Source organism: Triticum aestivum, chromosome 3A, assembly GCF_018294505.1.
Source record: "Triticum aestivum cultivar Chinese Spring chromosome 3A, IWGSC CS RefSeq v2.1, whole genome shotgun sequence".
NCBI lineage: Eukaryota > Viridiplantae > Streptophyta > Magnoliopsida > Poales > Poaceae > Triticum > Triticum aestivum.
The window spans coordinates 41,564,444-41,578,040 of NC_057800.1; the positions used below are offsets into that span (position 1 = coordinate 41,564,444).

The following is a 13,597-nucleotide window of genomic DNA, read 5'->3' on the forward strand; positions in this document are numbered from 1 at the left end:
AGCCACATACACGGGAGCACGGATGGGCACACCTCGGGGGAGCAGGCAAGTCTCGTCCAAAGAATAGGGCCTAGCTCCGGTTCCTTCAATGATAACACAAACTTTCAATAATTTTCATACCAAATTAGCTAAATCCTTACAACAGAAACAGAAACATCAAACTGATGGAGTTCTTTGCCTCGTAGTGGCAACTACCAAAGCAGAGATCCGCACCTGCAGCAGGCACTAGAGAAACAAGACAGACACACATAATCAGCCAGTTGATTCTCCAACGCTAGCTCAGTCAGGATCATGCAGGCCATATGGCAACCTCGGAGTAGCCGTCCTCGGTGGCGCACGCCCTGAACATCCCCGTGGTGTTGTAGGGCATGGTGACCTCCCCGGCGGCCGACACGGCCACGAGCCCCACGGAGCCCCGGGGCACGCCGGCCACGACGCGCGCGGCGGCCTCCTCCAGCGAGAGGCCCCGGTGCTCCATCACCGCCACCACGTCGCGCGCCACGGTGTGCCTGATGATGTCCTCGCCCTTGCCCGTGGTGGACACGGCGCAGAGGGCGTTGGCGTAGGTGCCGGCGCCGATGACCGGGGTGTCGCCGATCCTACCGGCCATCTTGTTCACCAGCCCGCCCGTGGAGGTCGCCGACGCCAGGCCGCCCGAGGCGTCGACGGCCACGCAGCCCACCGTGCCGGTCCGGCTGTTGTCGTCGTCGTTGGGAGCGCAGATTGGGTCGGTGTAGTTGTACTGGGTGTAGTCGATCTGAGAAGCAAGCAGCAGGAAGGTTGCGGGAATCAACAACTGGGTGTAGCCGAATAGAGGATCTATTAAGTTTCGCAGGAGTCTAACAAAAAAGAGTCAATATGCGTATGCAGGCTTCGCTGCTATCCACCGCCGCACTGACTGCGGAGGTGGGTGTCCTGAAGCAGGACCTCGAGCGGACCGAGCAAGAGCTCGGCTTTGCCAAGCGGCGGCTCGAGGAGAAAGAAGGTAAGAAATACCTTACAGAAAAAGTGCCTATAAAAAGGCGTGATTGCAAAAAAAATAACAGGATTGTACTGCTTATTGTAGGGGCCACGACTGAGGTGGTGACCCTTAAGCAGGCGCTGTCTGAGGCCGAAAAGAAAACGGCCGCGGAGCGCACCGAGCGAGACAGACTTGGGGCTCAGGTCGGCGAGGTGCAGCAAGAGCTTCAGGCTCTCATGAAAAAACATGAGAGTTTGGAGCTTGAATCCAAGGCGCAAGCAGCCGAGCTTGCGACGGCCCTTGAGACTGCCAATTTTGCCAAGGCCGAAGCCCAGAAGGCTCTCCAAGAGTTGGAGGAGATGAGGAAGATAGCAGCGGGTAAGGCATTCTTTATGCAAAGCAGAAATATAAAAGTAAACTACTTGTTACTTACCCGAATCCGGAGCTCTCCAGGGGCATCCGCAGATCTTCCCCGCAGCGTATCCGACGCCGCCGCATTCTACCGAGCTGAAGAGGGCAGCTCGACGGAGAAGGTGTTCTGGTATCAGTATTCTGAGGCCGGACACCCTGTGCGCTTGAGCGACCACCAGAAACAGCTGGTCGAGCTCCACAAGGCAGCCGAACAGGCCATGAAAGGCCTCATAGTTCGGCTATGGACCGGAGAGGCCCTTCCTGGGAGCTATTTCGGGCTGGTGCGTCGGCTAGTGGAGGCCTATCCGAGGCTCGAGGTCATCAAGCGCTCCATCTGCATCGAACGTGCCCGTCGGGCCCTTGCCCGTGCAAAGGTGCACTAGGGTAAGCTTGACGGTGAGAAGCTTGTGAAGGACGGGCCGCCGCCGGGGAAGGAGCATCGCAAGCCCGAGAACTACTACAAGGATGTTCTTGCAGGTGCCCGCCTTGTGGCGGATGAATGTACCAAGGATGTGATTTTTGAATGAACTCGCTCGTGTTTATCCTGTGCGCTGAAAACTTGTTCATATGCGCTAAGCAATGCTTATTGAATTTAAAATATTACTTTCTGTGCAGCCGTTTATCAAAAAATTGAGAGATGGCCAATCGTCGGCTTCTGCCCCCATGCCACTAGTGCTGGGGTGTTCGGGATAAACCTGAGCGCTCTTTTTCTCATAGTTGGGTCCTTCGAGGGAGGCGCTCAGCACAACGAACCAGGCAATCGGACTATAATGCTTGAACACTCTCACTTAGCCATAGAACTCTATAATTTTAAATTTCGGCGAAGCCCCTAGTTCGGAAGACCGAGTTTGGGCGCTATCCATGCCTTGGCCGGACAAAGCCAGCTCCTCGCCCGAAGCGGCATAAGTCTTTAGGGACTCGAAAAACCTCTCGAATAGCGACCGGTCTCTCGCCTCATCATGACAGTCAGTTTTAGCTTTCTCCACTGAGGTGCTTAACCCAGCTGAACCGGGGCACAATCGCAGTGGTTCTCCTAGTGCTACCTTAGCCGATATAGCGGAACGTAAGGCACCAAAACATAGGAGCCGGGCAAACCCAACTATTGACCCAAATCATGATTCGGAGCCGATGCATATAGTGCTATAAGTTCGGGGTGCCGCACTTGTGAAAGTGTACGGACTTCTCACACCATAATGAGGGGTACTGAAGCCCCTGGCGTGTTCGCCGTACCATGGTGTACGGGTGCCATCATGTCATTTAATAAACATATATGTGAAAATAGGATAATGCAAAAAATAGACAAAAAGCTATGCATTGTTTATAGAGGGGCTATTTATCAAAGCCGAACGATACAAATAGTGCGATAAGCAAAAAGATATTGGACTATTTAACATGTCCTAACCAGGGGCAGGCCGCGGAATTGTATTCAAAACGGGTATACTGCTCGTAACAGAGACCACCTGGGAGTTCCATAATGCGGCATGGGTTGTCTGCCTCCCTGGATCTTGCATCATTTGTGCGGCAGTCGAATTGCCGAACAGGTCGTCCGAAGTATGGAGTCCTGAAAGTAAGAAAAAATTAACAAAAGAATCTGGCAGCCCCTAGTACGTTTTAAGCCTTATTTTGGGCGTGCCGTTATTGTGCCCCTTCCCCTGTTCCCATGGTATTTCAAGGGCGTAGTTATGTACGCGAGGCATTGGTTTCGCTATCTCGCGAGAGCTGGGGTTGGGGCCGCATTGCTACGCTTGCTCAGAGCGTGCCAGGCGGTCTTGCTGTGGGTTACTCCGGGCGCGCTTGGCAGTGTCTGGCTTTTTAACGGCCGGACTGGAGAATTGCCTAAGAAGGCTACTTTGTACTTCCGCTGCGAGAGCCGCCGTGTGCTCCTCCGTACGGAGGGAGCGTTCGGTGTTTCCGTTGACCATGATTACTCCTCGAGGGCCTGGCATCTTGAGCTTGATATATGCGTAGTGCGGCACCGCGTTGAACTTTGCGAATGCGGTTCGTCCGAGCAGGGCGTGATAGCCACTGCGAAACGGGACTATATCGAAGATTAACTCTGCGCTTCGAAAATTGTCCGGGGATCTGAAGACCACGTCAAGTGTTACTGAGCATGTACAGTTGGCTTCTACACCTGGTATAACGCCTTTAAAGGTCGTTTTTGTGGGCCTAATCCTTGAGGGATCTATGCCCATTTTCCGCACTGTATCCTGGTAAAGCAGGTTCAGGCCACTGCCGCCGTCCATGAGGACTCTTGTGAGATGAAATCCGTCGATGATTGGGTCGAGACCCAATGCGGCGAAGCCGCCATGACGGATGCTAGTGGGATGGTCCCTTCGATCAAAAGTGATCTGGCAGGAGGACCATGGGTTGAACTTTGGGGCGACTGGCTCCATCGCGTATATGTCCCGTAGCGCACGCTTCCGCTCCCTCTTGGGAATGTGGGTTGCGTATATCATGTTCACCGTCCGCACTTGTGGGGGAAAGCCCTTCTGTCCATTGTTGTTCGGCGGCCTGGGCTCCTCCTCGTCGTCGCTGTGCAGCCCCTTGTCTTTGTTTTCGGCTCTTAACTTGCCTGCCTGCTTGAACACCCAACAATCCCTGTTAGTGTGATTGCTGGCCTTTCGGGGGTGCCATGTATCCGGCACAAGCGGTCGAGTATTCGGTCCAAACTGGACGGGCGCTGAGTATTCTTTTTGAATGGCTTTTTCCACTGTCCGGATTTATAGCCTTTGAATCTGGCATTGACTGCCGTGTCTTTGTTGCTGTCACTGCTGACGCGGCGTTTTTGCTTATTCCGACGTGTCCTGCCACTTTTGTCCTTGGTATCCGAATTACCAGGGTTCTTTGATAAGTTGTTACTGCGAGCTAGCTAGCTGTATTCTCCCGCGCAAAAGCGGGTCATGAGTGTCGTGAGGGCTGCCGTAGATTTCGGCTTTTCCTGTCCCAGGTGCCGGGCAAGCCACTCGTCGCGGATGTTATGCTTGAAGGCTGCTAGGGCCTCTGCGTCCGGACAGTCGACTATCTGGTTTTTCTTTGTTAGGAACCGTGTCCAGAATTGCCTGGCTGATTCCTCTGGCTGCTGAATTATGTGGCTTAAGTCGTCGGCATCCGGTGGTCGCACGTAAGTGCCCTGGAAGTTGTCGAGGAATGCGGCTTCCAGGTCCTCCCAAGAACCGATTGAGTCTGCTGGCAAGCTGTTAAGCCAATGCCGGGCTGGTCCTTTAAGTTTGAGCGGGAGGTATTTGATGGCGTGTAGATCATCGCCGCGTGCCATGTGGATGTGAAGGAGATAATCCTCGATCCATACCGCCGGATCTGTTGTGCCAGCGTATGATTCAATGTTTACGGGTTTGAAACCCTCTAGGATTTTATGATCCATTACTTCATCCGTGAAGCATAGCGGGTGTGCGGCGCCTCTGTACTGGGCTATATCACGACGCAGCTCGGAAGAGCTATGTCTATTGTGTTCGGCCCGGCCGGATTTGTTGTATCCGGAGTGAAGATCATCGTCACGTGCCGTAGGGCGCCTGCGCGATCCGTAGATCGATCTTGTTTGTCTTGCCTTATCCTTCAATACGTCTCGCAGGTCTGGCGCATTTTCCCGTGCCTTAGTTGAGCGGCGTCGAGACATGGCTTGGGCGGAGGGCCGAGAGGCCTCTCTATCGCGGCCGCGAGGTGGCCGGTCTGTCATGTCGTGCGCTGGTGATGTAGGTGCTTCCTCCTCTGATCGGGGTAGCGGCCTGCGCTTTGGGTAACTCTTGGAGGGGCGTTCGAATTCATACTCTTCGGTCGCAAGGACTTCAGTCCATCTGTCAGCTAGCAAATCTTGGTTGGCTCTAAGCTGTTGCTGCTTTTTCTCGAGGCTGCTTGCCGTGGCTAAAAGCCTGCGTTTGAAACGTTCTTGTTCGGCGGGGTCTAATGGTACGACAAATACGTGTCATCGAGGCTTGCCTCGTCTTCGGAGGGAGGCATATAGTTATCATCCTCGACCTCTCGGTCTGCCGCTCTCTCATGAGGGCTGGCTTCTCCATCTTCCTGTGCCAAATCTTGCTGGGGTGGGTGTTCTTCGGTGCTATGCGGGGTAGTATTATCTCCCGTGCTGGAATCACCATTTTTGCTTTGGCGGGATTTAGAGCGGCGCCGCTGATGCCGGCGCTTTGGCTATTTCTTGGAGGTGTCATCCCCTGCTATTCCATCGCCATCTCCATCTTTTGGAGTATCCACCATATATATGTCATATGACGAGATGGCCTTCCAGCGCCCTACAGGTGCTGGTTCCTGTTCGTCTCCTACATCGTCGTCCATACCGTCTATGTCTTCGGAGCCGAAGTCAAGCATGTCGGTTAAATCGTCGACAGTGGCTACAAAGTGGGTGGTGGGTGGGCTTTGAACTTCTTCATCGTCCGTATCCCATCCTCGCTGACCGTAATCTGGCCAGGGCTCTCCTGATAAAGAGAGAGACTTGAGAGAATTCAGCATGTCGCCAAAAGGCGAGTGCTGAAAGATGTCCGCGACGGTGAACTCCATTATCGGCGCCCAATCGGATTCGATTGGCAGGGGCGCGGGGGGTTCGGAGTCCGGGGAGGAGTCCAGATCCTCGGAGTCACGGGTCATGCAGAGTGCGGGGCTGGCGCTCGGCTCGATCACCTTTGAGATCGCAGCCCCCGAGGTGACGTCCAACCGCTCATCCTCGATTGGCGCAATAGGCTCCGAGTTAGGGGTCGGAATCGGTGCGTGTGCGGCCTCCAGGACACTGTCCAGAGGCAGAGCTAGATCATGCCCCTCGAGATAGTGCGGCGCGCTTGGCTGTGGCTCGAACCCGTCAAAGATCAAGTCTCTGCGGATGTCAGCCGTGTAGTTTAAGCTTCCAAACCTGACTTGATAGCCAGGGGCGTAGCTTTCGATCTGCTCCAGGTGGCCAAGCGAATTGGCCCGCAGTGCGAAGCCGCCGAAGACGAAGATCTGTCCGGGGAGAAAAGTCTCACCCTGGACCGCATCGTTGTTGATGATCAAAGGAGCCATCAGGCCTGAAGGCGACGACACAGAGGAACTCTCAATGAAAGCACCAATGTCGGTGTCAAAACCGGCGGATCTCGGGTAGGGGGTCCCGAACTGTGCGTCAAGGCCGGATGGTAACAGGAGACAAGGGACACGATGTTTTTACCCAGGTTCGGGCCCTCTCGATGGAGGTAATACCCTACTCCTGCTTGATTAATATTGATGATATGGGTAGTACAAGAGTAGATCTACCATGAGATCGAGGAGGCTAAACCCTAGAAGCTAGCCTATGGTATGATTGTTGTATATGGAGTTGATGTCCTACGGACTACAACCCTCCGGTTTATATAGACACGGATAGGGTTAGGGTTACACAGAGTCGGTTACAATGGTAGGTGATGGGGTCATGTACCTAGGGTAGGGTCACAGACCTAATCTAAGTACCTTGCTCAAGGACACCCTTGGAAGAGGTCACCTTCCAGTCGACCAACGAGGGACTCACTCGACTGACTTGAAGGACTCGACCACAAAGACTCACTCGACCACCAGAAGGTCAAGAGGCACTCTGCATTGCAACGGCCTGTAATTAAGTAGACTTTATGATAGTAAAGACACTTTATGTGGGGCGTTACCAGTAACGCCCCGGACTTAACTCACCTTAAACCCTCTCCTACGTGGGCTGGCTGGGGTCCTGGCGAACTCTATATAAGCCACCCCCCTCGACAGGTCAAAGGATCGGCACCTTGTAACTCATATACTCATAATCCACTCGACCGCCTCTGGGCTCCGAGACGTAGGGCTATTACTTCTTCCGAGAAGGGCCTGAACTCGTACATCCCTTGTGTTTACAACCTCTCCGTAGTTAGGACCTTTCCTCTCCATACCTACCCCCCACTCTACTGTCAGGCTTAGAACCACGACAGTTGGCGCCCACCTTGGGGCAGGTGTTTTAGCAATTTTGTGGAGAAGTTGCGATTCTTCCGAGTACTTTCATGATGGTGGCTGCTGGAGTTTTGGTCGAGGGTCGAGAGATTCGTCTCGGTGCTCTCACCTTCATCGCCGACGACTCCGCCTGGCTCCAGGAGGCTCCACTCGACGTTGATGCGCTCCCCGTCCGCGGTGCGACGCATTTTCGCGCATGTGTCCGCGGCGTTCTGCTGCGGCAACCGTCGACCCCGTATCGGTCGACTCCTCCATCGTCCACCCTCCCGGTCTCCCGCTAGCGCAAGCGCTCGGGCCGGTCGAGGCTTCAGCGGTGGGTGAGGCACGCGGTGGCTCGCCAGACGGCCACCTCTCATGTTGCGGCAATCGAGCCCGACGAATCTCTCTACGGCCTGTTCGATCTGTCGACTGGCTCCGTAGAGACTGCATCTGAGTGCGATAGCAGTGATCCAGCGGCGGATATCCTGATGGTCGACGGGCCCCGCAGTCCCCCTGGCTTCGCCCGTGATGGTGGAGCAGGCGACGGAGGCGACCCCGCACGAGACCACGAAGAGTACCAGCCCGAGCCACTCGACTCTCTGCAAAGAGAGGAACTTCGCCGCAGGAATGTGGATGCCCTGCGTACGCCCATCGCAGGAGAAACCCCCGAGGCTCGCGCCTTGGAGGAGGCACGTTTGGCCAACTTCGCTAAACGCACTTGACTGGAGAATCTTCAGCGAGCACTCGACGAGCGCGCGCGGCAACGAGTTCCCGACAACAGTCGACGTCAACTCTTCCCGCCGACTCAGGTATATCGAACCCCAATCCAGAATTTAGCAGCTGCGACCCGTATAGCAGAGTCTATCCAGCCTTCTCAGTCGGAAGCTGGCAGAGGCTTGATGCAGATCAGGGATCTGCTCCGGGCAGCAGGAGATCAGAATTCGGCTGTGTCGCAGTCGCGCAACAGAATTCACAGTCGATCCGTCGCTGCGAATACGGTTCAGTCGGCTCACAACCCCAGATCGCCTCCGCGGCGTGAAGGGCGCGAGAATCGGCGAGACCAATATGGTGACCGACTCGACCGAGATGATAGGCGTCGAGTGCCCAATTCCCCTCCGAGGGGTGGGTCTTACACTCCTCGGCAGCAAGATGACAGGCGTCAGCTCAGTGCGGGGCGAAGACTTCCAGTCGACCCCAGAGAACTAGGCTTCGACGCGCGGTCCATTATTGTGCAAGGTTTGTTCGACCGGAACAGAGCCCATCGAGGTGGACTCGACAGAGATGCGCCCACAAGCAGTCGAGTGCATGTTTCTGGTCCTGAATGTTTCAGCAGATCTATCAGAGCCGCAGTTATCCCTCCCAATTTCAGGTTGGCAACAGGAGTCAGCAAGTTCACTGGCGAGTCTAAGCCTAAAACTTGGCTCGAGGACTATCGAGTGGCGGTTCAGATTGGTGGTGGAAACGACGAGGTGGCCATGAAGCATTTGCCCCTCATGCTGGAAGCTTCTGCCAGGGCATGGTTGACTCAATTACCTCCTAGCAGCATTTACACTTGGGAAGATCTGTCCCGAGTGTTCGTCAGAACATTTGAAGGAACTTGCAAGCGACCAGCTGGGCTGACAGAGTTGCAAGTCTGCGTGCAGAAGACCAATGAGACTCTCAGAGAGTATATTCAGAGATGGATCACTTTGCACCATACTGTGGAGAATGTGTCTGATCACCAGGCAGTCTGCGCCTTCAAGGATGGCGTCAAGAACAGAGAATTAAGTTTGAAATTTGGTCGAACCGGTGACATGACCTTGAGTCGGATGATGGAGATTGCTACCAAGTACGCCAACGGCGAAGAAGAAGACCGACTCCGAAGTGGCAAGCACAAGCCGACCCAGTCGGAAAAGGGAAACACCAGTCGGAAACAAAAGCGGAAGGCTGAACCAGCAGCTCCTGGAGAGGCTCTGGCCGTGACTCAGGGAAAGTTTAAGGGGAAACCAAAAGGATCCTGGAACCCTAAGAAGGTAAAGGATAAAGAAGGGAGCGACGTAATGGATATGCCATGTCACATCCACACGAAGAAAGACGAAGAGGGGAATATCATCTACCCGAAGCACACCACTCGCCAATGTCGACTCCTGATCCAGCAGTTTCAGGGAAAACCGTCTAAGGACAAGGAGAAGGAGTCGGACAAGGCCGAAGACAAGGAGGACAGTGAGGAAGGATATCCGCATATCAACTCCACTCTGATGATCTTTGCAGATGTGGAAAGCAAGAGTCGATTGAAAGTCATTAACCGAGAGGTGAACATGGTTGCCCCAGCAAAAGCAAATTATCTGAAATGGTCCCAAATACCCATCACATTCGACCAATATGATCACCCGACTCATATTGCCACCCCTGGGAGGCAAGCCTTGGTGGTCGATCCAGTTGTCGAAGGCACTCGACTGACAAAAGTGCTGATGGACGGTGGAAGCGGGCTGAATTTGTTGTATGCAGACACACTGAAAGGAATGGGCATTCCGATGTCCCGACTGAGCACTAGTAACATGAGCTTTCATGGAGTTATACCAGTGAAGAAAGCCGAGTCACTCGGCCAAATAGCTTTGGACGTGGTGTTTGGTGATTCGAAACATTTTCGCAAAGAAAAGTTGACGTTTGAGGTCGTGGATTTTCAGAGTGCATATCATGCCATTTTGGGGAGACCAGCTTATGCACGGTTCATGGCTCGACCATGTTACGTGTACCTCAAATTGAAGATGCCCGGCCCCAAAGGAGTGATCACTGTCACCGGTGATCGGAAAAAGGCAGAAGAGTGCTTTCAGAAGGGCTCAAAGAATGCCGATTCCCAGGTGACAGCGGTCGAGTTCGAGGAATACAAGCAAAACGCAGATCCGAGTGACTTGCTGCGATCCAAGAAACCCGCCACAGAGTCTGCATTTCAGTCGTCCGGTGAGACGAAGCCTGTTCACATTCACCCAACCGACCCCGATGCAGCTCCGACCCGCATCTCCACAACACTCGACCCAAAATAGGAAGAAGCGCTCATCCAGTTCCTCCGTGAGAACTGGGACATTTTTGCATGGAAGCCCGCTGACATGCCAGGTGTTCCCAGGGGACTGGCTGAGCATCGCCTAAGAGTCGACTCATCTGCAAAACCAGTCAAAGAGCATCTTCGGCGGTCCGCCGTCCAGAAGAGAAAAGCCATTGGTGAGGAAGTGGCTCGACTGTTGGCGGTAGGATTTATCCGAGAGATATACCACTCCGAGTGGCTCGCTAATGTCGTCATGGTTCCTAAGAAGGACAAGTCGCTCCGAATGTGCATTGATTTCAAGCACATCAACCGGGCCTGCCCGAAAGATCATTTTCCTCTCCCTCGCATAGATCAAATTGTTGACTCGACCGCGGAATGCGTGAGATTATCTTTTCTAGATGCCTATTCCGGGTACCACCAGATCCGTCTGTACGGACCCGACGAGGTAAAAACAGCTTTCATCACTCCATTCGGGTGCTTCTGCTATATCACCATGCCGTTCGGCCTCAAGAATGCCGGAGCCATATTTATGCGAATGATTCAGAAGTGTCTACTCACTCAAATCAGTCGGAATGTGGAAGCATATATGGATGATATCGTTGTCAAGTCACGAAAAGGTTCTGACCTGCTCGCTGATCTCGCCGAAACATTTGCCAACCTCAGAAGGTATGATATCAAGCTCAATCTATCAAAGTGCACATTTGGAGTTCCTGGTGGCAAGTTACTCGGTTTTCTCGTTTCCGAACGGGGAATCGACGCTAATCCAGAGAAGATCGGCACTATTCTCCGAATGAAACGCCCTGTGCGAGTGCACGATGTCCAGAAGCTTACTGGATGCTTGGCCGCATTAAGTCGATTCATCTCACGACTCGGTGAAAAGGCATTGCCTCTTTACCGACTGATGAAGAAGGCAGACAAGTTCGAGTGGACTCCAGAAGCTGATGCAGCGTTTGCCAAGCTAAAAGCTCTGCTCTCCACCCAGCCGGTGCTTGCTGCTCCAATCAGCAAAGAGCCTCTGTTGCTCTATATCGCAGCCACAGGACAAGTCGTCAGTACTGTGCTTACGGTCGAGCGAGAAGAAGAAGGAAAAGCTCTCAAAGTTCAGCGCCCAGTGTATTATTTGTCTGAAGTCTTGACTCCATCCAAGCAGAGATATCCTCATTATCAGAAGCTTGTGTATGGAATATACATGACCACAAAGAAGGTTGCTCATTACTTCTCTAATCATTCCATCACAGTCGTCAGCGACGCTCCACTATCAGAGATTTTGCACAACAGAGATGCAACTGGTCGAGTGGCCAAATGGGCGATTGAACTTCTTCCCCTTGATATCAAGTTTGAGGCAAAGAAAGCCATTAAGTCCCAGGCAATAGCAGATTTCCTCGCCGAGTGGATTGAACAGCAGCAGCCGACTGAAATTCACTCGGAGCATTGGACCATGTTCTTTGATGGCTCTAAGATGTTGAATGGTTCTGGTGCTGGGGTTGTCCTGGTTTCCCCCAGAGGAGATAAGCTCAGATATGTGCTCCAGATTCACTTTGATTCCTCCAACAATGAGGCAGAATATGAGGCCCTCTTATATGGATTGCGCATGGCCATTTCACTCGGCGTCCGTCGCCTGATGGTCTATGGCGACTCGGATTTAGTGGTCAACCAAGTGATGAAGGAGTGGGACGTGAGAAGCCCAGCCATGACTGGATACTGCAGTGCAGTGAGGAAGCTGGAAAAGAAGTTCGAGGGGTTGGAGCTCCATCATATACCCCGACTGAAAAATCAAGCAGCTGATGATCTGGCAAAGATAGGTTCCAAGAGAGAAGCCATTCCGAGTGGTGTGTTCTTGGAGCATATACACACTCCGTCAGTCAAAGAAGATCCTTTCACCGAAGAAGCTCCACAGCCCAAGAGTGCCACAGATCCGACTGAGGTTGAAGTCCCAGCGGTGGTCGACTTGATCATGGAGGTCTTGGTGGTCATTCCCGACTGGACAGTTCCATATATCGCGTATATCCTGAGAAAAGAGCTTCCGGAGGATGAGGAAGAGGCTCGACAGATCGTCCGTCGATCTAAGGCCTTTACCTTAATCAAAGGACAATTATTCAAAGAAAGCGCGACTGGAGTTGGTCAGAAGTGCATAACACCAGAAGAAGGTCGACTCATCCTCGATGATATCCACTCGGGGACCTATGGTCATCATGCGTCCTCTCGGACCATCGTGGCCAAAGCATACCGAGCCGGATTTTACTGGCCAAAGGCGAATGAGATGGCAAAGGAGATAGTGGATAAGTGCGAGGGATGTCAGTTCTACTCGAATATGTCGCACAAGCCTGCATCGGCTCTGAAGACCATCCCACTCGTCTGGCCTTTCGCAGTATGGGGGTTGGACATGGTCGGTCCTTTGAGAACAGGACGAAGCGGCTTCACGCATGTACTGGTGGCAGTCGACAAGTTCACCAAGTGGATCGAGGCTAAACGAATCAAGAACCTTGACACCGGTACTGCTGTTAGCTTCATCAGGGAACTAATATTCAGATATGGAGTCCCGCACAGCATCATTACGGATAATGGGTCGAACTTTGACTCGGAGGAATTCAGAGATTTCTGTAACTCCCAAGGCACACGGGTCGACTACGCTTCAGTCGCCCATCCGCAGTCGAATGGACAAGCAGAGCGAGCTAATGGCCTGATTCTCAAGGGATTGAAACCCCGACTGATGCGTGATCTCAAGCATGCAGCTGGAGCTTGGGTCGACGAACTTCCCTCAGTGCTTTGGGGGCTGCGGACCACACCTAATCGGTCGACCGGAAAAACTCCATTCTTCTTGGTCTACGGAGCTGAAGCAGTCTTGCCGAGTGATCTTCTCCACAATGCTCCTCGAGTTGAAATCTACAATGAAGCAGAAGCTGAACAAGCGCGGCAGGACGCAGTCGACCTTTTAGAGGAAGAAAGGGAGATGGCTCTGATCCGGTCGACCATCTACCAACAAGATTTGCGTCGTTTCCACGCCAGAAATGTGAGAGGTCGAGCCTTCCAGGAAGGAGATTTGGTTCTCCGAGTGGATCAGCACAAACCACACAAGCTTGCTCCTTCTTGGGAAGGTCCCTTCATCGTCACCAAGGTTCTCCACAACGGGGCGTACCGTCTTTACAACGTCGAGCATAATATCGACGAGCCCCGAGCTTGGAACGCGGAACTACTCCGCCCATTTTACACTTAAGGTTTATCACTCGGATGAGTTGCAATAAAGTACTTCTGTAGTTCATGGACCTCAAAATAATAGTGTCATA

General features: G+C 53.2%; 1 protein-coding gene across 1 annotated transcript in view; it reads right to left on the reverse strand.

Annotated features, from left to right (window-relative positions):
• Window positions 1–200: 200 nt before the first annotated feature.
• Window positions 201–13,597, reverse strand: part of LOC123056711 (isoaspartyl peptidase/L-asparaginase-like) — a 37,411-nt gene continuing 24,014 nt past the window's right edge. The window contains exon 2 of the mRNA XM_044480009.1: window positions 201–819. Coding sequence (XP_044335944.1) covers window positions 290–819 — 530 coding nt within the window. The 3' untranslated portion in view covers window positions 201–289. The remainder of the gene's footprint in view (window positions 820–13,597) is intronic.